This window comes from Gekko japonicus, unplaced genomic scaffold (genome assembly GCF_001447785.1).
Source record: "Gekko japonicus isolate JY-2015 unplaced genomic scaffold, Gekko_japonicus_V1.1 scaffold44, whole genome shotgun sequence".
NCBI classification, from domain to species: domain Eukaryota; kingdom Metazoa; phylum Chordata; class Lepidosauria; order Squamata; family Gekkonidae; genus Gekko; species Gekko japonicus.
The window spans coordinates 1303080-1327772 of record NW_015174845.1 but is presented as its reverse complement, the minus strand read 5'-3'; the positions used below and the strand labels follow the sequence as shown (position 1 = coordinate 1327772).

Here is a 24693-nt window from a genome sequence, read left to right as displayed (position 1 = left end):
ATTAGGGTTGCCAACCCCCCCCCCCGGTTTGCCAGGGGTCCTCCGTTTGGGGGGGGGGTGCTACCTGCCCCAGGCCAGATGGCCGGCGGGGGAAGCCCCACCCCCAACACCCACAGCCACCCCTCTCTCTCCCTTTAAGTGTGTGGAACCCGCGTTTCCTCCCAAGCCTGATCTCCACTTGAGATCAGGCTTGCAGGGAAATGCCAGCTTCGTGCTCTTAAAAGGGAAACGCGGCTGCTCTTAAAGGGGAAACGCTGGCTCCTGCATTTAAAAGGGAAACGTCGGCTCCTTTAAGTGCAGGGAACTGCTGTTTCTGGAGATCCGGTGGGCAGGCGGGTGGGGGGCGGCGGCAGACATCCCCAATGTGACGTCATCATGTTGGGGATGCCCCGCCCCCTCCAGGAAGAATGCCCCCAAAGTGGAAGATGGACTTGGCAACCCTAGTGTTCATGTAGCTTATGTTTTCCCCCAGGGTGCATTGGTGTTTTTTGCCATCACCAGTGAGGAATTATATTGTCTGAAGCTGTTGGTTTTAATTATGGAGTGTGTTGTATACTGAACACCTCTGGAAAACGAATTCTAAAAGAGTACCCATGTTAGTCCGCTGCAGCCAAACCTTCCCCAAACCCACCAGCACGGGCACTGGCCTATGAAAGTTTGACTCAATACATCTGTTATTCTTTAAGGTGCCACTAAACTCTTCATCATTGCAGAAACCTCCTTTTACCCGGTTCTCTTGGATACTGCATAAATCAGTGGGTGCTGGAGGGAAACGAGTTGTCCAAGAATCAGACTTCATTCCGGGTGTGATTGGCTCTCCTGATGTTGTCTTTAATGTGTAAAAAGCAGCCATCGTGTTCTCACAACTTGGATCATGGCATTAGGGATAAGGCAGTGAATCCCAATTTGGTGCCTCTGGGCACAGTAATGGTCACCATTTTTTTCCTGGTGCCAACTTGCTTCTTTCCCAAAGCAGAGAGCCAGCGTTGGCTTTCCTTCTACCTTGCTGAAGCAGATGGTGGCTCAGAAGACCCCAAGCCTTTGGGTTTGCAGAGAGCTTCTAGTCACATAAGAACATAAGAACATAAGAGACGCCAATGTTGGATCAGGCCAAAGGCCCATCCAGTCCAACACTCTGTGTCACACAGTGGCCAGAAATCCCAGGTGCCATCAGGAGGTCCACCAGTGGGGCAAGCTCCCCATCATAGGATGATTCTTGGACCTCCAAGCATTTGCAGTTGCTCCCCTGCCAGCTGTTTGGTGATTGGTCCTGCTTCTCATGGAAGTAATTTTGTGGTGGTGCACACTACCCAGTCTCAACATTCCAAAAATTATCACATGTTTAACAGTGGGAGCATTGCCTTCTAATCCCTATTTCTTGCACTCATTCCCAACAGAATTTGCCATGGAGCTGCTAAACTTCAGTTTGGGAGGGGGCCATGGCTCAGTGGTAGAGCATCTTCTTGGCATGCAGAAGGTCCCAGGTTCAATCCCAGTATCTCGGTTTGAATGACCAGGTAGTAGGTGATTTGATATCTTCCTGAGACCTCGGAAACCTGCTGCCAGTCTGAGTAGACCATACTGACCTTGATGGACCAAATGCTCAATTTCAGTTTAGGGCCAATTCATGTGTTCATGTGGGTATCCAGCAGCACAGTCCCAATACAAATGCTTAAGCACCTTCCCTCAAGCTGCTTTTTCATGTTAAAGACAACATTGGGAGATAGTATCATGAACCTTCCATGTCCACCCACAAAGTGCTTATTTTGTTGCGGGAGGGGGGGAATGATGGAGTTCCAGACGCCAGTTAATCAGTGGAAGACGTTTACGGAATAAAGTTGGTTAACACCAACTGCTGAGGTTCTCCGTGTCATCTCTTTCATGTTGGTCATTCTGTGTTAAAACCTCATTGTGAACTGGCCTAATTATGGAGTTAGGCCTCAGCCATTGTGGGCGACTGCACAGGTGCCTCTACTGCCTGTATAGGTAGCCCAGCCTGGGTTTGTGGCAGAGGCAACCCGTTTATTCCACAAGTGATTGGACACTGACAGTCCCCCAACGGCAACCACAAGCAAATTGCCCCCTTGTGTTGGCCCTTTATTTTGGCCTGAAATGACATTTTGATAATTAGAAGCAGACCTCACTGAAGTCAGAACACCTCAGGAGACAAGCTACTTATTAAGAAACCCATAACTCACCAGGTCATACTGTTGCCTGCTGAATGCAGCCTGTCTTAGCTAGGTTACCACATGGATGTCTGTTTTGAGCCATTCCTAGCTATGGTTTATCCTCTATTCATGCTGCAGGGTACGAAATTCCTGGGTGCCAACCTGCCTATGGCAACCTAGAATACTCCAGGGCAGGCTCGCAAAATCTTCACCTACCCTCTGGGACAGGTAATTAAACAGTGACCTTTTATCAAGTTTATATTTCTCTGATAATTTTTCTGCTGTTCCTTGTTTTCATTCCCCACCCTAAGTAATATCCTAGTTCTTATCGGTGAGAGAATAAAATGGGGCATTTTAGAAATCTAGAATCGTGACAGTGGTTTATGTCCACTGACTTATTTCATGGCAGCCTGTACTATGCGAGATCAAGATGGGAGTTTTGAATGGAGTTGCCAACTTTTACTAGTCCGGATTCTGTGCCCAGAATGCCAGCTTGATATTATAATGCTGGCCTCCATTCCATGAAATGCTGGATTTCTACAGCTCACGGTGCATTTAAAGGCACAGGAGCCACACGAGGCCAGTTGTGCGGACAACTTGTCTTTAGAGTTGCTATCAGAATTTGACCATCCCATTATGGGCAAAGACTGAACTGGGCAGCTTGTTTTTCAGCAATCTGCTTATGATTCTTTTTACATTGCATTTGTGGCCTCCAGAAATACAGTTCTGTCTTCAGAAGAAGCAATAATAGTATCCTTGGAGGAACCCTGATGTATTCTGGTGCCATTTCTACCAAGCGCACACTATGGTTCTTCTGACTTTTGGGGTTACTGTCATGGAATTTGCAAGCTGCATTGATTTGTATTGGTTTTGTTCAGGGGTTTTTTTTGGCCAGGGGAGGATTTGGAAGATTTCTCCCTGCCAATAAAATGGTTTCTTCCCTGTTATGTCTTAGGGTGGCTAGAAATGTTTTGTTACAGCGCACTTGTAGATCCCTTGCCTTATAGGGGGGAAAAAGCATATAAAACAATTATTGATGTGGCAGTGATGATTCCCAAAAGGTGTGTTGTTGGACTTGTGCACTGGGAGAGTTCGGTGAATGAATAGCTGTCACCACTGCTTATTCTATGGAAACACAGCACAATTGTCAGTGGTCGAGAAAAAGATTCCAGTAAAAGTAAATAGGCTGAATGGAGGCTTTTCATTATTTCGCTGGATATTTGCAGGGTGTACATGTTGCTGAGCGCATGACAACAAACACCTAGCTATCACCTGGAACCAGAGTCCCATGCTCACATAACATAACCATCTCAACAGGGAACCATCAGGCCTTCTGCCCTCTCTAACTACTCATGTTTTAAGAACAAGTAGCCTGAACATGGAAACAAAGGCTGCTGGATAGTGTTATAGAAGACACTCACAGGTTTCCATTTCCAGGTGATCGTTGGTTTTACTGTGAGAGCAGAGCTATCCTCACCAGTGTTCCCTCTAGTGTGAGCTAGCTCGAAGAATTTTAGCCTCCAGCTCACAGATTTTTGTCTTAGCTCAGGGAGGATGGCTCCAGAGCAAGCTAATTTATGCAGTAGCCATATCACTCGCTCACAACTTTAATGCCAGCAGCTCACAAAGGAGAATTTTTGCTCACAAGACTCCACAGCTTAGAAGGAACATCCAGCAGGCACATCAGGCAGAGATCAGTAGACATTCCAAAACAAACTGGAAACCAAGAGGGACGTGTTACTTCAGTGTCTCTGTCTCTGTTTTCATTCTGCATCCAAAGAAGACCATGAACTTTAACAGTCTCATTGGTGGGTAGCCATGGACTCTGGCACCCAGTTTAAGGTGTTTTGAGCCACAATGCAGCAGAAAGTTTTCTAGGGCACCATCTATTTAATCACTCACTCAGGTCCTATACAAGTAGTACCCAGATGCATTGGGCACTACCTTTAGCCATCTGAAGACCACCAAGGGGTGAGAACAAAAGGCATTGAAGCCTTGCTGTGAACACAAAAAAAATCCAGTTTCAAGACCTTTATACCAGGGTTTGACAAATACCAGGTGCCAGGTTGCTATGGTGCCTAGAAATTCCATTGTGGGTTCTGCTACTATTATGAGTGCCTCTAGGTGATTGTCAGTAGGAGTACAATATGTATTTAGGTGAAGGACAGAGGTTAGCTTTTTGTTTTGAGGACAATCAGGGTTACCCCATATTCATTTGAACACTACAACACTTTTGTTATTATAGCTTTTTAAAAAGGCAAAGTCCTGAGAAGAGTTTAGGATTAGGTTTTGTGGTAGCAATAATTAGGAAGTGTGGTGATTAAAATATCAAACCCCGAAGGCTGAAAAAGGAGTTTGGCTCCTAAATTTCTGGGGTGGCTCATCAAGCTGGGGGAAAAAATTGTTGCCTGCTTTACACAAACCAATCACACACACCCCTTTAAGAATACAATATAAGTGTAACTTTTAGTAAGTGGAAAGGGGCCACCACTATGAAGGAGACGAAATGCTGGACTGTAAGAACAGCAAACTCCTTAAGGCCTGAAAACTAAAAGTATAAGGATTGTTCAGTAATTACTTGAGAAACTGTGGATTTGGGCCAGAGGGGATGGAATGAAAAAGGTTCTTCTTTAGATTGTTAAGCAATCCATGAATTGGGAGAGCGACAAAGGCTAGGAGAAAATCACCAGCAGAGCGAGGGACTTATTTCAGCATCCATAAAGCCAGAGACAATTTGCCAACCAGAACAGCATTTAGTCCTTGTTAGGAGAATTTTGACAAGTGTCTGTTCTTTGCTTAGAGCTCTAGTCTCAAGCTGTGAGTTGCCTCTGATGTAATCTGCCTTGAACGTATTTCATACTGTTTTCCATCTCAGTTCAATTTATGCTTAACGGAGGACAGAGCAGAAGGTTAGGTTAGGCGGGGTAGTATTACGAGCCGCTTCTCAGATGTGTGAAGTTTTCTCTGCATTTGGTAGGTACTGTATGCTTGGCCTGGTTTATACACATACATGCTTATGGCTTGCATATTTGATTTATTTACTTCATTTATAGTCTACCTGTCTTGCTGTGTACAATATTTTTATTCCAACAGGGAATAAAGCCAGGCTACGATATTGGAGAACCATGTACAGAGCACAGGATGATACATGTAGTGTAACAGGTCTGGATGGGTGAATGAGCCCCAGTGCCCATCACGATAGGGTGTAACCTCAGGTCACCTTGAACAAAAAAAATTTTTAGTGGTCACATATTCTTCTGTGCATCATCAAGTACATGGTAGTCGAACTTCTGGTTTATGGAACAGCGATGGCGGACATTCTCCCAGGACTGTGGGGGAACGATCCACACACCAGTGGGCTGGAGGGGCGCTACCTCAAGTAGTGCCCCCACGGAGCCTTTGGGATAGGCTCCAGGCCAGAGGGCTTTTGAGGGGCAGCCTCTTCAATGGTGTAAAGCCGGAGAATTGAGGCTCCCCTCCGCCCTGACGGTCCGCCCGCTGCATGGCCTTTGGGCACAAGCTGGTTTGACCGGGACAAGCGCTGGAGATTGAGTGGAATAGCGTTGAAGCAAGCGAGGTCAGAGAAACTGACCGACAATGAACGTGAGTTCAAACTAAGCAACGACTATAAAAAGCAAATTACCCCCCCCCCCATGGGAAAGCAGATCACAAAGAGGGACGCCTCTTATACAAAAAGACTGATAAGCGAGACAAAGGGGGAAGAGGGAGGTAAAACAGCTAGTCTGTTTTGAGAGGCTTACTTGATTGCTGACAGCATGGGAGTGATCTTTAGAATTGGAGGGAAGCATCAGTAACTGTAAACAAATCGTAAAAAATGGAGGCCGTGCAAAGAAAGCTGAAAACGAAACCGCCTGGCAACCAGAGCCCAAAACTGGAGGAGGGAGCAGATGTCATGAAAACATTTGTTACAGCTACAAATGGAAAAAGCCAATATGATTCTCAGATTCCAGGGAGTTCCTGAATCGGGAAAGGAGGATCTGAGGAAGTTACTCAGTGAGATTATCGCTCCAGCAATAGGCTCAACGGTGGATGAAGTAGAAAAAGAAATGGAGACTGCCTACAGGGCTTACTCCAATTACATTTTAAAAAATTGCCTGCCTGGAGAAATTGTGGTCAGATTCTCAAGAAGACAGACCAGAGATGAAAATGGGAAATTTAATCATTAAAACTTTAAAAGACATTCCATTTGAAATTCGTCAGAAGAGGAAAAACTATAAGGACATAATTTCTTTTCTTCAAACTACAACAACAACAAGTTTATTACGGTCATAGACCAGTATAATAGAAGACAAGTAAATAATGGAATTTCGTATAGGTGGGCGATCCCGGAGGGTACCATCTTCAAGATCAATGATAAAAGAGAAAAGATTGAATCAACCTTTAAAGCCAAGGAATTTTTGTGACGCCAGCTGGGAATGGAGGAAGATTCCAAAGAGGAAGAAACGAAATCAAGTGACTCTGCCACTTCTGGAACGGAGGAGGACTCTGCTGTGGAAACCGGTGCAGAGGCAGCCAGAGTGGTATATGATTTTAGAGACAGAAAACCGAACTAAAGGCAGAAGGACTCTGAAAATTGCCTTTTGAAGCGAAGAATAAGAAGATGATCAGAAAGCTCTCTCATAACAACTAACAAATTAACATGTTAACATTGAAGCTGAGACAAACAAGAGCTCTACAAGTATATTATTTTATTAACATTTATTTTACTAACACTTTCGCTAACAGGGATAAGATCTCCTCCTCTTGGGGTTTTAGTATAGTGTGGTTATCTTTTCTTTATCCCTAGATGTAGTCCCTTTCCTCCATAATTTCTTTGTAGATGGTAGTGTATTGCAAAAATAAAAATATCCCTCCGGGGATTAAAAAAAAAGTACATGGTAGTCAAGAACGGAGAGTTCAGGTGATCTATATGTGGCATGTGTAAATCAGGCCTTCATAACTGGACATGGCAACTTGATGCCATGGAAAACTGTTTGTGTCTCTGTTTCCCCGTATCTGGCTAATTCACACGTGCATATCATTGCTCAGGTGAAATTGCTGAGCGGTCGGGTTAGAGCGGATAAAAGGAAGTACTTCTTCACCCAAAGAGTGATTAACACTCGGAATTCACTGCCACAGGAAGTGGTGGCGGCTACAAGCATGAACGGCTTCAAGAGGGAATTAGATAAGCATATGGAGCAGAGGTCCATCAGTGGCTATTAGCCACAAGGTATAGATAAGGACTCTGGGGCAAGTGATGCTCTGTCATCTTGGTGCTTGGGGGGGGTCAACAATGGGAGGGCTTCTAATGTCCTGGCCCCTCCTGATGGTACTGGTATTTCTGGCCACTGTGTGATACAGAGTGTTGGACTGGATGGGCCTTTGGCCTGATCCAACATTGGCATCTCTTATGTTCTTATGTTCTTAGGTGTCATGGCTGCCAAGCACTGAACACTGAAAGACCTGCCAACAGATAGATACCTTAGTCTGGGAATCACTGAACTGCATAGGTGCGCCTGCCCTGGTGGGGAGGGCGGGGTATAAATCAAATAAATAAATACATAATTTAAAAGAACACCAATAACTGGCCTCTGATTCATTGGCAGAGTTGTTGTTGTTATTTATTTATTTATCAAATTTATATCCTGCTCCCTCTCCCCTGAACGGGATTCAGGGCGGCTAACAGCGTATAAAATACACCCAATGAAACCAATACAAAAGATACAATCAATAAACTTTAAAACTATAAAATGAAAATCTATCCCCATTAAAATGTATCCATTGTCAAGAAGGGTAGGATGCATGGATGGTGAAGACACAGCTGAAGCATACCAGCTGCCTGGTGGGTCACAATCGTCAGAAGACCACCCCAAAAAGAGTAGCCTTGCATGCCCTGTGGAACCTAGGGAGGTCCCGCAAGGCACACAACTCTTTGGGTAGCTGGTTCCACAGGATGGTTTCCACCACTGAGAAGATCCTCACCCTTGCTGACACAAAGTGGATAGTTCACGGATCAGGGACCTTAAAAATGCTCAGATGAAGATCGGAGAAGACGAGGAGGATAATACCAGTGGAGATGGTCTCAGAGTTGTTCATTGCAGTAAAATTGTCTGCCAGGGAAAGTCACCCCACCCTCCTTCATATTTAAATTATCCATATATTGAGTTCTTTAAAAAAAACCACCACCAAAAACTAATGCTAATTAGTTTCAAATCTTTCTTCTTCTACATGCCCACTTGGCTAACTGTCTTACCAGAAATAAGATTTCAGCCCTGGGTGCTTACTAAATGCTACTGAAAATGCTTCCATCAGTAACTATAGCTTCCCAGATTCACCAGCCCTTTATGCCCTGTTGTCTTATGGTGTCTAGGCATGAATGTGCTGAAACAGTATTGCACTGTACATTAGCAAGAGGGATAGACTGGTCCTCACCAAGGAAGTTCTCAGCAGACCTCTGCCCTGGAGGTTCTCTGGTGGCCAGGCAGGGTCCTCTTGGCTTGGACCCATGCAGTGGTGGACCAAGAGGAGGCAAGAGGTGGCCCATCAGCATCTTCACCACTGGCCATACCACAGTGAGAGGCCTCGGCTGAGCTTTCTTCTTGGCCATCATAAAAGGTCGATCCACTCAAGGCCAGATCCTGTGGTGGAAAATGTTACAGACAAAAACCATAGTAACTTGCTTCCCAGAGCAATCATATCATACCCTCTGCTGTAACAAGGTTCACTTCATTAAAGTCACTCCTTCACCTCACAGCAGTCAAATATCTGGGATTAAACAGTCTGTCAAGTATAATTTGAATTGAAATGTATTTTGCAGAGGGTGAGAAGACTAAAATATGACGATGTAGGCTCAAATGTCCAGCCTGTTCAGATTCCTTAGTCATCATCATTGAATTTGGCAGCAAGTTGTCTGTATTTCTTGTATGAGCAGAGTAATTTGTCTTCCTCAGGCGTGCAGTTTCGCCTCTCTTCAGTACACAGCCCTCAGAAATGTCTTTTCAGCAAAAGCAGCTATCTCGTTAATAAAAACGAGCTATGCTGTTTGAAGAATCCAGGTCAGGTGAACTGTGACATTCAGACAACTGTTTAGAGACCCCTTCTCATGTTATGTTTACGCGATGGCATCGTTTAGCAAGGGGGTTAGTGTGGTTATTTTATTTATTTAACAAAATTTATACCCTGCTTTTTCTGCCCTGATAAGGGCCACCAAGGCAGCCAACAAATTAAAACGTAGATAATAAAATCAGTTAGGGAGGAAGTGCAGGAAAGATTCCTTCAGTAATATCACTCCCTGTCCACAAGCCATCTTTTTCTGCTGAGTGGCAAAGTGCTGCAATGCTGCCATAAAGCAACCATTGAAATGGTCCTCGCCACACCCTGCCTTTCTGGCCCAGCCCAGCAGCCCACCAGGAAAAGTGCCAGTGGCCATAACGGCCAGTCCACCTCTGCACCCGAGATTCTCCGTAATGGGCAAAGATATTTCATGATATGTATTTCTATCCCTCTTTTCTCCCCTATGGGGAGCCAAAGCAGCTTACATTGTTTTCCCCTCATCTGTTTTATCTTTATAGGAATAACCCTGTGAGGTAAATTAGGCTGAGCGGGAGTGACTGGCCCAAGTGGTCTGCTCTTTGCTTCTAAGGCAAAGCAGGGAATCAAATTTGGGTTTTTGCTTCTAAGGCAAAGTGGGGAATCCAATTTGGGTTTTCCAGAGCCTAGTTTGGCACTTAAACTACTGTAACATGCTGGTGCTCTTTCTTCTTTTGCTCCTGTGACGTTGAAAAGGAGTACCTTAAGGAGGCTGTCCTTTATTTAAAAATGAACGGTGTTCACTATAAGTGGGCAAACACTTCTGAATTTGAAAACAACTGTTCTTATGTAATTTGTGTGCTTCTGATTATCGCGGACACTGAAATAGGCACAGACGTGGGCTTGGCAAGAAGGTTTTAGAAGTTTTTGTGGAGTGTGAGGAGATCGTTGGGCTGATTCTTCATTTCCTTGAAGTCCCACCTAGAAATGAAAGCCATACATGGCAAGGAAACACACCTGTAGTTCTGCCAGAGACTGTTCCCATGCATTCCATGTGCTTTGGGAGACTATGAACTAGCATCTGCCATAGATATCGTCTACTCAGCGGGCATAATACCATAGACTCTGTCCATCAAAGCAACCAGGGCAGTAGGGTTGCCAGGTCCACTTACCTGGCCAGCAAGGGGCTCCTGACGTCCTTTAGGGAGACCAGAAGTGATGTTGGGCAACTTCAGGTAAAACCAGAAGTGCAGGCCCCAACATGATGACATCATCCGGAACTGACATCATCACATTGGGGACAACACTGTGGTTTGGGGGCAAAACTCTATGGTAAATTTGGCTTCAAACCATAGAGTTTTGACCACAAACCAGAGTGTCCCTCTCAACAGCCCCAACGTGATGTCACTTACAGGCAAAGTCATCATGTTGGGGGCCTGCACTTTCGGTTTTACTGGAAGTCATCCAGGAAGGTCAGTTGGGGGCTGGATTGGGAACCCTACAGGGCAACCATCTTCAACCCCCAACCACAAAAGAAGCCCACCTGACCATTGTTGTACTTTGAGAAAAGCACAGCAAAGGACGTATTCACCCCAAAAGTCATCTACAAGAACCAGGTGAAATTTTGACTGCTTGGTGTATGATTTCAGGCCTAGGACACTCCTGAGGGTAGCAGAGGACTTGAGTAAATTGGAAGCAGCTTGAGATCCTCAGTTGTCACCAGCCCCGTAGCTAGAGATTTTTTATGGGGGGGGGCACCAGCTAATTAAATCAGAGGGGGAGCTTCCCTCCCCCCCAGCAAGGGCAGTCCTTCCCTCTGGAGCATCTGGCTCCCTTCTTCCCAGAGGAGCCCCAGTGCCCCTTCCCACGTCGGTGCACCAGGGGCAGCCTGACCTCCACCCTCTGCTCCCTCCTGGGGCCAGGAGAGGGGAGGCGTGCGGTGGCTGGGCTAGCCATGATGGGGAGGCATGTGGGCGTGTTGACGTGCAAGGCCCCACGGTAGCTACAGGCCTGGTTGCCACTAACTTGCACTGTTGTGAGCTGCTGAGCAGCTACTGTAAAGCAACTGATGAAATGGAAGGAGAGATCACCACCAATGATCCCTCTAAGCTGTGGAGTCTTGTGAGCAAAAATTCTACTTTGTGAGCTATTAGCATTAAAGTTGTGAGCAAACAATTTGGCTACTGCATAAATTCGTTTGCTTTGGAGGCATCCTTCCTGAGCGAAGACAAAAATCTGAGCCAGAAGCTAAAAAACTGTGAGCTAGCTCACACTAACTCATCTTAGAGGAAACACTGCTCACCACTGCCTCCTCATCACATAGAAGAATCCCCAAATCTGGGTTGGGAAATTCCTTTTGATTTGGGGTGGAGCCTGCTGAGGGCAGGGTTTGGAAAGGGGAGGGACCTCAGCAAGGTGTAATGCCATAGAGTCTGCCTTCAAAGCGGCCATTTTGTCACCGGGAGATGAGTTGTAATTTTAGGAGTTCTCCAGGCCCCGCCTGGAGGTTGGCAACCCTCTCACATATTTGACATCATCATCATCACCACCACCACCACCACCACCATTATCATACTTATTTTGGCAGCCCTATCACTTACTCCAGAATTAAGCAGACTGACCCCCTTCTGAGCCCATTGAGAGCACAGTGGACTTCGAAAGGTATAACTTTGCTTACGATTGAATTAAACCTCTCACAAATCCAGAGAAGCAGACGGAGTGCTTTGTGGTTGGGCTTGCTGTGTCATTGCAGGTTACAAGCTAAATTATTTACTTGAGGCATTTTTTAATCTACTTTTCTTTATGAAGGACTCAAGGCAAATTATGCTGTCAGTTAAAAATGCAATATCAGGTAGGGAGAAACAAAATTAGTAGGCACAGCTCTGAAACCAAGACAAGTGCAAGAGCTTTTTTGGTGCCCCAGGTGAGCTAGGACTTTAGTGCCCCCCCCCCCATTCACTACAGGAAAAAAACCTGTTAGATTCGTTTATAAGAAATAACATAGTGAAGTAGTCTTTTAAAAAACTACTTCTATCTGATTTGGTACCACCCCTTAAAGCTAGGCATCCTAGGTACTCTGGAATTTACCTGTGTGCTAGCTCTGATTAAAATTCAGAATCGGAGATCCTCTGAAATATCCCTAAAATCAACTGCTAAGTTGAAAGAACCTCTTCTGAATAACTCCACTTTACAATGGTGCCTGAATGCCAGCAACACAAGGGAGCCTACCTGACACTTTCGGTAAGGTAATACCACAGAGGCAGTACAGAGAAAAATCTGGTCCAAGCTGACAATGATCTTATCTGACTATGTTGGCACCTTCTTAAGCAGGCCATCGTCGGAAGACCCGTGCTAGTCTTTACCACAGAGATCAGGGGAAATTCCTAGGTCACCCAGAAGTGATGTCACATCCTCCCCAAACTTCACCCTTCCCAGGGACTGCCCTCAGAATTTCCCAGCATTTGCCAAGACAGTGTTGGTGGCCCTGTGCGGTGACTACATTTGCATCCTGTCTTTCCCCCGTTGAGGTTCAGGATAGTATACTTGCGCATTAGCCCAGTTTATTCTCTGAGCAACCCTGTCAGGTTAAGCTGAGAGAGAATGGCTCAATAAAATTTGCCCAGTGCGGCTCTGAAGGATTTGAGCCCAGGTCAAATAGCATCTACTATATCAAATTAGTTCAATGGCTTTGTGGTGGAGCATCTGCTTGGCGTGCAGAAGGTCCCAGGTTCAATCCCTGGTATCTCCATTTAAAAGATCTGGCAGCAGGTGATGGGAGAGACCTCTGCCCGAGACACTGGAGAGCCGCTGCCCGTCTGAGGAGACAGTACTGACTTTGATGGACCAAAGGTCTGATTCCGTATAAGACAGTTTCATGTTTTCATGCGCTCACACAGAACACCCAGTACCCAAAGTTCTTCACATAAAACTCTGTTAGGCAGCGCTGGGCCTCTGGCTGATTTCGCACTAGAGCTGCCTCGATGTTGCGCCGCCGTTTGCCCCGATACTATTGGTCAATTTCACACCCGAAGCCGCGGGGCTGCATTTGACCCACGACTTCGCCCGATTTCCTCCGCAGTTTCGTGATCCTCAAAAAACAGGATCACGAAACTGCGGGGGAAATCAGGCGAAGCCGCGAGTCAAAATGCAGCCCGCAGCTTCAGGTGTGAAATTGACCAGTAGTATTGGGGCAAACGGCGGCGCAACATCGAGGCAGCTCTAGTGCGAAATCAGCCTCTGTCTCTGCCTCTTTTTTTCCTACACAGTCCGCAAAGACTGAGGGGAATATTGGCTTGCCTAAGGCAATGCAGACAGTTGAAAGCTAAATTGTAGTTTGAGCTGAGGACTTAATTTATCTTCTTAATCGCTGCTAGACTGACTCTCTCTGTGTTCTATTTAAAAATCATGTCGCTTCTTTTGAAATAAGCATAGCATAGCAAGAACCCGAATAGCATATTCAAAGCTTCTTTTCATTGTGACTGACTGACTGTCTTCAGTAAAATTATAAGGAATTGAAACTTCAACTTCCACCATGGTATAGACTGAGATAAAAATAATTATTACTTTCCATAGATGAGGAGGATAGCATGTTAGGGTGAAGACAGACAAACCTTCCAAATTGTGGGGAGCGTGATTTGAAGTCACATGAACTCAATTACAAGGATCCATTTGGAATCCACTCAGTTAATGCAAGATGTGAAATAAACATACCAGTTTTCTAAAAATTCTCTTGGGGCTTGAACATAAGAATGTAATGGGTGCCCTGCTGGAGCATCACACAGCAGCCAGCCAACTGCCCTGTCCTGGAATATTTATTTTATTTAAAACATAGATCCTGCCTTTCCTTACACAGACCAAGGGAGTTTCTAAACTGATTAGGCATCATCCTAGAATTGACCAGTGTTGCTTCATGTATGCTAGTGAGAAAGACTAGAGACCACAGTGTGTACTAGAAGGTGGTTATAGCCTGTATCCCAGAAGGACCTGGACACAAGGCTTCTGTGGCATCCAGATAGGGTTGTCGACAGGCCTGTTGAAAATATTCTCTCTCTCTCTTTCTCTCTTTCTCTCTTTCTCTCTAGTGGTAATGTGTGGAAATGGGTAGCTAAAGTATTTCATGAAGCAGAAGCAGGGGTCATTTCCTGCAGGAGCGCACAGGAGCGGACCTCCGGCAGTAAAGAACCCAAGGGGTGGGCACATGCCACAAGCCCCGCCCCCTGTTCCTTCTCTCCCTCCTTCTTTCCCTCTTTCCCCCCTTCCTTCCTTCTTTTTCTTTCTTTCTTTTCCACCTTTTTTCTTTCTTTCCTTCCTTCTTTCCTTCTCTCCTTTCCCTCTTTCCCTCCTTATTTCCGTCTCTCCCTCCTTCTTTCCCTCCTTCTCTCTCTCTCTCTCTCTCTGCACAGATCTGTGTGAGGGCAGATCTGTGCATCCCCCACCCCCAGCTAGCAATCCAAAACAGTCCAGTGGCACCTTTAAGACCAAGTTTTATTCAGGTACAAGCTCTCACTCCTCTGCGATGGCAGATATGCACGTTCCCCCCCCCCCAATAGCTAGCAATCCAAAACAGTCCAGTGGAGCCTGAGCAGTGGGGGTTGCCTTCTGACACACTTCCGGTGATGTCAGGGGGTGTGGCATATGCAAATAAGTTATGCTAATGAGTTCCTGCACCTCTTTTTCTATGGCCCCTGAGCAGAAGTAAGTAATATTGTCTGGTAAATAATAGTCCATTTAGCCTCTATTATAGGGACAGGATTTTTTTTTACCAAATTGTTGGAACCCTCCATCCATAAATTATGTCCTCATGGTTTATTAATCAGTTGAAGTACTACAGATTAATGATCAGTGCTACAGTTGTGTGAGAAAGAACGAAGGAGCAATATTTCACCAGCAGCCTAATCAAAAGAACAGAGTTTTCTTTCTTATAACTTGATTCTTCGTCTAAATCTTAAGACGGGTTGCTCATACAAGAAGAGAGAATCCACATTCTATGTGTAGGAATATAGGAATTATGTAGGAATATAGGAGATGAAAAAGCGATTCGGAAAGGAATTTATCATTAAGGAGTTCCTTAATGATCCATTCCTTTCCTAATCACTTTTTTTCATCTCCTATATTCTTACATAATTCTGCTTGCTAAAATGCCCAATAGAAATTAATACATCAGTGGAGGGGGGGGGGAGCAAAGGATGCTGGGAATTGCATCAAGCGAGGCGTGAAAATATCTTAACGCCACAATCCTAAAACAAGAGTTACACCCTTCTAAGACCATTGGCTTTATTGGGATTAGAGGAGCGTAATTGTTTTAGGCTTTCACTGTAAATTTCTTACGGGTCCTACCTTTCTCAGGGGGTTCAAAGCAGAATTTGAAGCCATTTGAAGATACCACTGAAGCCATTTCCCATTTGGCACTCAGTATCGGATGTTATCCACTTACTTCCACCCGTGCGTCAAGCACTTTAAGTTATTCCATTATACGCTGTATACATTAACAAATTTGTGAGGGTCTACTGGTACGTTAAATAAAAAAATCTCAGTCCTGGATGTATTTTTTGGCTGCTTATTCTCTTCATAGTGATGTGCATATGATATACTTCTTTCTCCCCCTAGCCAAGGAAGGGTCCCAATTAGATATGCATGCTCAGTTCCCCCTGGAGGCAATGGAAATTGTTCAGTCCGGAGGCAGAGAGTGGCCTAATTAATTGTTTTTCCCCCTAATATAAAACTGGGCAAGGCTCCAAGGATATTGGATCACAAGCTACAGCAAGAGAGGAGAACTCGGAGGTGTGTAGACGTTATCTGTTGAAATCACTCCCTGCCATGGCAAAGGGTTGATCAGGGCATTTCAAGTTATTCATACTTGGGCAGAGTGTAGATATAACAACTGTGGAGCAAATTCCCACTAGGCAAAAATCCATGTTCTCCTTTCTCATTTATTCCCACATTTTCTAAGCAAGAGTCCTAAACTGTAAAGGTAAAATATCATATATGTTTATACAAATATCTGACCCAGACAGAGAGGTTGGATACTTGAGGGGCATCTGCTGTAAAGAATGGGTATCTAGGGAGGAGCTGTGACTAGGTTTGCCCAGTCTCTTTACCACAGACATTAGGGGAAGGCCCTAGATTAGGGCTGCCAGCTCTGGGTTGGGAAATACCTGGAGATTTTGGAGGGTGGAACCTGAGGAGGGTGGGGTTTGAGGAGGGGAGGGGCTTTGGCGGGATATAAAGCATAGCGCCCACCTTCCAAAGTGGCCATTTTCTCCACGGGAACTGATCTCTGTCGTCTGGAGATCCATTGTAATCGTTGGAGATGGACCTTTTAGTCTGGATTTGAGGGTCTGCTTCTCCCCCAGAGTATTTCCAGAAGGAGAAGGGGGGGCAGGGGCAGGCGAGAATCTAGGCTCCAGCCTAGAGAGAGGTTGTGGACTTGAAGGAGTTGGTTTCTTTTTTTTAAAACACTCTTTTAGTCTGAAAACTTATTTTAAGTTGTCTGGTCTGTTTTTATGGTCTGTGTTTTAATGCTGGGTGGGGTATTATGTTGGATTTTAATTTAATTTAATTTAACACCTCCTAATATTTTGTTAGTTTTATTTCATAAGCCGCCACAGGCAGATTCCTGGAGAGGCAGCATGATCCCCCCCAATAAATAAACAGAGGGCGATTTTGCACTAGAGCTGCCTCATGGCGCAGCCACCGTTTGCCCTGACACAAATATGTCAATTTCACACCCGAAGCTGCGGGGCTGCATTTTGACTCGCGGCTTCGCCCAATTTCCTCCGCAGTTTCGTGATCCTGGTTTTTGAGGATCACGAAACTGCGGAGGAAATCGGGCGAAGCCACGGGTCAAATGCAGCCCCGCAGCCTCGGGTGTGAAATTGACAAATAGTGTCGGGGCAAACGGCGGCTGCGCCGCGAGGCAGCTCTAGTGCAAAATCGCCCAGACTCAATACGTTGTTCTTGCTACTTTGCCGAGGCTGCTGCGTTCAGCCAGACTTGTCTCCCCTTTCTATCACCTGCCCAGGAATGCACAAACAGGAGGGAGGGGGTTTTGGGTCTTGGGGGCCACAGTCAATGGTGGAGGGAAGGCCACCAAGGAAGTCCAGTGTTGCCATGCAGAGGCAGGCAGTGGCAAATCACCTCTGTTAGTCCCTTGCCTTGATAGCCTTAGGAGGTTGCCATAAGTCAGCCATGACTTGATGGCACTTTCCACCACACCTCTGTCCTAGGCCGACTGGGGAAGGCCCTTTCTTTGTGTCAAGAGGCAGCATGGTGTGGTGGCTGGGCTAGGCTGAACTGGGTTTAGATCCCTGGTTCAAATCCCCACCCTCCCATGGAAGGTGAGCTTGAGCCTTTCTCGGCCTAACCACCTTTGCAGGGTCGTTGTGAGGATAAACTGGAGGAGAGGAGAGCAAGGCAAGCCTCTTCCGGTCCTCATTGGGGAGAGAGGTGGAGTAAAAATGAAATAAATGAATATGTTGGTTAAGAAAGGAACACCCCCTCTGCAGCACTGCAGTTAGATCTGCATAAAGGAAACGATGGGGACCACACCTGAACCTCTCTTTTTTTGCTGTGCACAACTAATTGCATCTTTGAAGGGGCATTTTAAATCATGGGAGGAAAGGATTCAACATCCTCTGCCCCAGTGTTTTGATCTTCAAATCAGACACCTGGGGCTGCTAATTAACTTTTTAAAATAAAAATGCAGAAGATCCTAGTTACGGAATCTTTCGCACTGTATCTGTTTTGGCCCTCTAGACATGAGATGATGCATGTGGTTTCCCCCTGTTAGCCAAATAGTTCCTCAGAAGGTTGAAGCCACTTTTCCATGCACATGATGATCCTAATCCAAATCAATCCAAATCGAGGCGAACCCGTATCTGTTACTCTGAATGGAGATCCCAGAACTAATCTCTGTGTTGTGTTGTTAATGCTTGGCATCCAAATAAGGAGGCAGCATGGTTTCAAACAGGAGCACAGTTTAATAAGTCCGGTTCTTTCTCTGTCTGGAGTAGGGTTGCCAGGTCCTTACTTTGTTCTGGAAGGGGGGCTCCTTTCTTCTTCCTGGATTCTTCAGTGCACACGCTTTGTATGCACGCCATGATGACATCACCCGGAGGTGATGTCATCTCACAGGGCACGTATGGGGGGATGCTTTAGCATTTGGTAATAAACTCTATGGTTACCATAGATTCCCCCCCCCCTCAGTTGCTAGTGTCCCCGCTGCAACGTGCCCTGTGTGATGACGTCACCTCTGCTGCTTAGGGGAGGGGCTGCCCCGCCAGTCAGCTGAGTGGCAGCAGATTGGGCCCCCCAATCGGGGGGATGGCAACCCTAGTCTGGAGCTTCAGTGAATTCGACTTCCTTTCTCCCTGTTCCTGTCCACAAAGATCCCTGGAGTGGACTAGGGCTGTCTAAAAACACTGGCCTGGATTGAAGGAATGGAGTTGTCATAGCACCCACATCATGTGATACTCTTCATCGTTTTTTAAAGGATCTCAAAAACAAGAGAGAGAGAACAGTTTTGATCTATCTGCCGGTCCAGGCATCATTTCCATCTTGTGGGCTTTTTGTGAAAGCCAAAGATAGTGTTGATGCAGTTACTGGCTGGTGAGCCCCCTGCTCACCCCCTACAGGACAGGACAAGTATGGCTGTCTCTTTGTGCTAGAAATGGTAAATCCCGGAATCCATTTGCCTGATGGTGATGTGAAGAAAATGAGGTTAAAAAAAATTGTGCAGCTGACCTAATTGAGTTAATAGTCCTTTTCCCCTTGCGTCTTGTCATAAGTTAATGTGCATAATGATCGCAAAGTTGATGATCAAGAGTCAGCCAGGATATTATCTGTTTCCCCCTTTTTAATATCAGCTGCCACTTTACTGTCTCCCCTTTATAACTCAGTCTGTAGCCCCAAGAGGCCCATAGGAGGGTGGAAGGTTAATGAAAACATCTGAAGAGTTTAGGAAATACAACCCAGCTCTAAAAACATAAGAAGAGACCTGCTGGATCATACCAAAGGTCCATCTTTCCCGTTTCCCACAGCAGCCAAAGACATTTCCGGAAGGCCTTCCCCGCACATTACCTAAAGCCTTCCCCACTGCAGCCCCCTGCCCAGCTGGCATTGAGAAGCAGACTGCCTCCAACCATATGGGTCCCTTTGAACCATTTGTTCGGGGCTGGTGGGGAAACCCCATGGTGTCAAGCCCAGCATTCCCCAGTGGGGTCATGGCAGCATCCTGTAAGCCAACCAATCTCTGGCAGCCGGCCCTTTAAGAGTCAGCCAGTCACTGACTTTTGGCCTTCTGACCCTCAGCTGCCCCGAGGCTCCACCCCAGGGGCGGGGAAAGGTAGTAGCAGGGGGTGAGATTGCTCAGACGTTCGCTCACCTGGCCAGTGGGGACAACCACATGAAACTGTATTCTGCTGAATTAGATCATCGGAACCTCAAGCTCAGTATCATCTACTCATATGGGCAGTAGCTGTCCGGAATCTCAGGCAAGGGCCTTCCACATCACCTACAACCTGATCCTTTTAATCAGGGGTCATTTCGTAGAAAAAGAGCTAGGGGGGCTCATTAGCATAACTCATTAGCATATGCCACACACCCTGACATCACCGGAAGTGTGTCTTCCCCACAGCCGGCGGCGACCTCCAGCGGGCACCAGCAGGGAGCTCCAGGCCTCGCCCTCCCGCACCTCACCCGGGGGGATGGCGTCCCCCCGCGTCCCCCCCCCAAATGACCCCTGCTTTTAATTGGAGATGCCAGGGATTATACCTGGGATCTTCTGGATGCCAAGCAAAGGGCTTTACCACTGAGCCGTGCCTCCTTCCCTAGCCATGCCCCAGGCCTAGCCAGGGCCTTTAGAAAGCTTGAGAGGGGAGGCCAAAGAGAACATGCTAACTATGGCCGAACTAGAGCTAGGGGAAGTGGAGGTAGAATAGAGTGATGATCAAACCCCCCCCCCCCATTCCTTACCACCTGAGGCCAAGGGAAATCACTTTGACCAAATTGGGCCTTGGTGCATGATGTCTGTGGCCTGGGAGCTGATGCCATTGAGGGAACCATTCGCCAAGACTCCCTCCCCCCTTTAAGCTAGTGCTATTCGTCACATTTTGTGGCACAGAGTTCCACATGTTAATTCTGCATCGTGTGAAGAAGTGGAGGAGGAGGAGGAGGAGATTGGATTTATACCCCGCCCTTCACTTGGAGTCTCAGAGCGGCTTACAAACTCCTTTCCCTTCCCCTCCCCACAACAGACACCCTGTGAGGTGGGTGGGGCTAAGAGAACTCTGACACAAACTGCTCTTTTTCAAGGACAGCTGTGCCAGAGCTTGTGACTGACCCAAGGTCACATCAGCAGGTGCAAGTGGAGGAGTGGGGAATCAAACCCGGTTCTCCCAGATTAGAGTCCGCACACTTAACCACTACACCAAAAGTGTCTCCTTTTCTCTGAATCTACTGCCCATCAGTTTCTCTGACTTATAGAATCTGGGGGAGTTGGAAGGAAGTCTGTCTTTATCCCACTTCCTGTACACTATGTAGGCACTGTCATTGTATATCTCATGGAGTGGGCAGTTATTCTTTCTACAAGATTTTTTTTTCTTTTTAAGCCCCCGGAGGGGATTTTTTGTTTTTTTAATACTACAAAAACTACCAAGAAAAAATAGGGAAAGGGTAACTACAACTAGGGAGAAAGGAAAGCAGCCTACACTAAACTAAAAACCCAAGGTTGGGAGATCATTCCCTGTTAAGCTACCGTTAGTAATAAAGACAAGAAAAGCTGTTAATAAACAATATACTTTGTGAGAATCTGTCTTTCTAAGCTTATATGTTAGTTTATTTGTTACTTGTTATGAGAAGATTTCCCAAGCATCTCCTCCAGCTCGCTTCATAAAGGCAATTTTCGGAGTCCTTCCACCTTTACTTCTACACTAAGACTCTCTAAAATCTTAATAGCTTCGTAGACGTTCACTCCAAATTCTGCAGCCCAGTCTTCGTCTTCAAAGGGATAAAACTGCCAATCTTGAGCCTCTTCCTCTCTGGTCTCGCCCTCAGGCCCAGTGGCATCTCAAAAGTTTCTTGATTGTGAAGGCAAATTCAAGCTCTTTTCTCTCAGCAGGATTTAAGTTGACACTTTCTGAGAACACTTGCAAGGAAGGAGTTAAGTCCTTGTAAATCTTTCCTGTTTCTCTTGTACTTTTCCTCCTTTTCTAATTGAAATCACTGTTTAATTTAGTGTCCATCTCTTTCACTTTAAAAACCCTCAGTTCCATTTTTTCTGCTGTCGTTGCCAACTGGAGCTGCCGGGACACAAATTGTTGATTTATCTTGGCAAGCTGATGGTTAATACCAACAAGTTGCTCCAGAATCGGCTTGGTGGCTTCCGCTATAAGTGCAATAACGTCTACTTCCCTTCTTCTCGGAGTTGTTTTCGCCAACTTTTTTGGAGTGTCCTCCATTTTAACGCTTTACTTTCAATATAAAATCACTTTCTTCCCGGCTCTGAAAATCGCTTTACGCTGTTTAATCGCTTAAATGCTCATGGATATCTCCCACAACAGGCCTGTACGCTTAAAAATAAAGTCTTTCAGAAATGTCCATTTACAACCGTCTCTTTCTCTCCCCCCTCCTCCGCTTTTATAAATGCGTCAGAGAGACATCCCTCTCAGCACAATTCAATCGCTTAAGAGGTTTCGGGGCGGGGGTTTTACTTCAAAGGATCCGTTTACAATCGTTTCTCTCTCTCTCTCCCCCCTCCGCTTATGTAAATGCATCTGAGAGGCGTCCCTCTCTCAGCACAATTCTGATCGCTCAAAAAGGTTTTCCGGGGGGGGGGGGATTTTCTCTTCTGAAGACAATTTGCTCATTTTAACTCACAGTTCGCTCCTTAACTCACAGTTCATTGTTGGTCTTTATCTTGACCACGCTCCTGATCACTCCTCCGCTAGATCTCCTGCGCTTGGCTGGATCAACACAGCTTATGGCCTCGCTAAGAGGACGCAGTCAGCGGGAGAGACGGTCAGGGCGGAGGCGAGCCTCCAAATTCCTGCAGATAGCAGGAAAAGAGGCTCACCCTCAAAAGCCCTATGGCCTGGGAGTTCCCCCCGAACACCCGTGGAGGTGCCGCTCCAGCAGCCCCCCCCCCCCCCCGCTGCTGTACGGCACGCCTTCCCAGAGAGCTGGGAAAGGCGTCCGCCATCGCTGTGCCGTAGACCCCGCCTCCTACAAGATGTTTATATAACTGAGGCAAGTGCTGTTGGTATGTTGCTGGTCCTGCAAAAATCTGGGCTGTAGTATTGATCTTGCAGTAAATCAGCCTATTTCACTCTATGCACCATCAAATCCGTTCGAAATAAATGCATTTTGTGTGCTGGAATGCAAACTTGGATGACAGATGACTCTGTGCTGTTGTACAATCTTATCTCTCTTTTTAAGTGGTACAAAACATATGTAGTTATATAGTCATTTGGACTGAATGAATACTTTGTCTTTTTATTAATGTTAAGATTCATTGATGTGTTTTAAAACTCTCTGTAAAGAGGGAGTGATGCAGAATCATGTGAGGTAAATGTGTGTTCATGCGCCTTCCATTTTAGAGTGGAGGGAGTACAGAAGGGTACTAAAGCCCCCCCCCCCCCCAATTCACTATATACCTTGCAAGGTTTTTCCTTGGCTGAGCTGCAGCACCAGCATCAGAAGAAGGAAATCTGTCTGTGAAGTCCCTCTTTGTGCATTTTATCCCCCCTTCTTCCCCCAGGAAGCTCAAGGCAGTGGCTGTTGCTGTCACACAACAACCCTTCAAAGTAGGGCAGGTTGAGATAGCATGATTGGCCCAAGATCACCATGTGAGCTTCAGGACAGAGTGGGAACTTGAACCCATGCCTTTAAATTCCTATGCCAATGCTCTTAACCACTACAGCATATTGCTTCTCACTACAAAAGGATGGGAGGAAGGTATATGGGGATCATGGAGGATATAGATGGTTCTTGCGAAGGGCTGTGGCTCAGTGGTAGAGCCTCTGCTTGGCATGCAGAAGGTCCCTGGTTTAATCCTCTGCGGCTCCAGTTAAAGGGATCAGATAGTCGGTGAAGTGAAAGACTTCTGCCTAAGACCCTGGACAGCTGCTTGCCAGTCTGAGTCAAAAATACTGATCTTGATGAACCGAAAGGTCTGATTCAGTATAAGGCAGCTTCCTGTGATTTGTTTTATTTTATTTTTAATGTCAGCCACTTCTTTACCAGTTCCTTCTTATAAATACATCTGTGTGGTGAAAAGCACCATCAAGCCGAAACCAGCTTATAAGAACCCCGTAGGGTTTTCAAGGCAAGAAACATTCAGAGGTGGTTTGCCATTGCCTGCCTCTGTGTAGCAACCCAGGACTTCTTTGGCAGTCTCCCGTCCAAATACTAACCAGGGCCGGCCCTGCTTAGCTTATGAGATCTGATGAAATCAGGGTAGCCTGGGCCATCCAGGTCAGTGGAAATGCATCTATACCCCAACTTTAAAGTTATATATGAAATTTAGTCGTAATTCTCCTTTGGAAGTACAGATCCATTGGTTTGGATCCAGACCCCCTTTCCACTCAACCTTTTTCAATTCCCCTCCTTAGCACAGCCCCCGTCCCACATAGCTTTTGTCCATTCAGGTCCCATGGTAGCTTTTTTGCTGCCCCCCAAAACTGGCTGGATCCAACCCATTGAGTGGAATTCATTCCCATGGTTTTTCCGTCAAAAAACAGAGTACAATAAATATTTTGATGAACAGCTTTCAAAGTTAAACACACGTGTAAGGGTTTCTAATCAGGCCACACCTATGATTTCGTACAGCTTTCAGAAAATAAATAGGACAAGAAGCCGGCTTGCAACTGACTGGGCAAGCATTTGTTCTCTACGCTCGGTTACCTTTCCCCCCAAATCTTTTAGCAGACAGTTAATTGGAGCACAACAATCAATGCACATTGCAAATGTAACAGAATTTTTTAAAAAAAAAATGGTTGGCAAAACATTATTTCCAGATTCTTGGATACAGTCACAGCAAATGGATGGCTTTCCAGTTCACTTCTCCTTAATTGCTCCTGCAGTTTAAAAGAACCGGATTGTCACACTTGTGCCTTTAAGGTTACCACAAATTGTGTGGGCATGATCCTTTCTTTGCAGCACCATAAATAAATAACTTCCAAAATATTCCCATTCACAGGCCAGGGTGCTGTGAATCCAACCTTGCAAGTTAAGATTGACTTCAGTGGACTTAGAAGAGTCTAATTCTGATTTGGGTTACTCAAAGGCTGCCCTGTTCACTTGCGATGAAGTTGTTACAAAATGGAAAGGTGTGCATAGAGCTTTGTCTCAAATGGAATGGGTATGTGCAAACTGCAATAAAAAGGCAAGTCGCCTGTGAGAAATTATTCCTATGGGTTGCTTTTAGAAGAGGTCCTTAAGCTCGTTTAGAAGGACGTCAAAGGAAAATAGACATAAACAAGGGGGGACCCGCGATACTCGC

At 45.9% G+C, this 24693-nt stretch overlaps 1 protein-coding gene across 1 annotated transcript in view; it reads left to right on the top strand.

Moving 5' to 3' along the window:
• The window catches only part of BEGAIN (brain enriched guanylate kinase associated), a 185240-nt gene that overhangs the window by 2354 nt on the left and 158193 nt on the right, over window positions 1–24693 (top strand). Inside the window, exon 2 of the mRNA XM_015424440.1 lies at window positions 2307–2396. Within this exon, the coding sequence (XP_015279926.1) occupies window positions 2307–2396 (90 nt within the window). The remainder of the gene's footprint in view (window positions 1–2306; window positions 2397–24693) is intronic.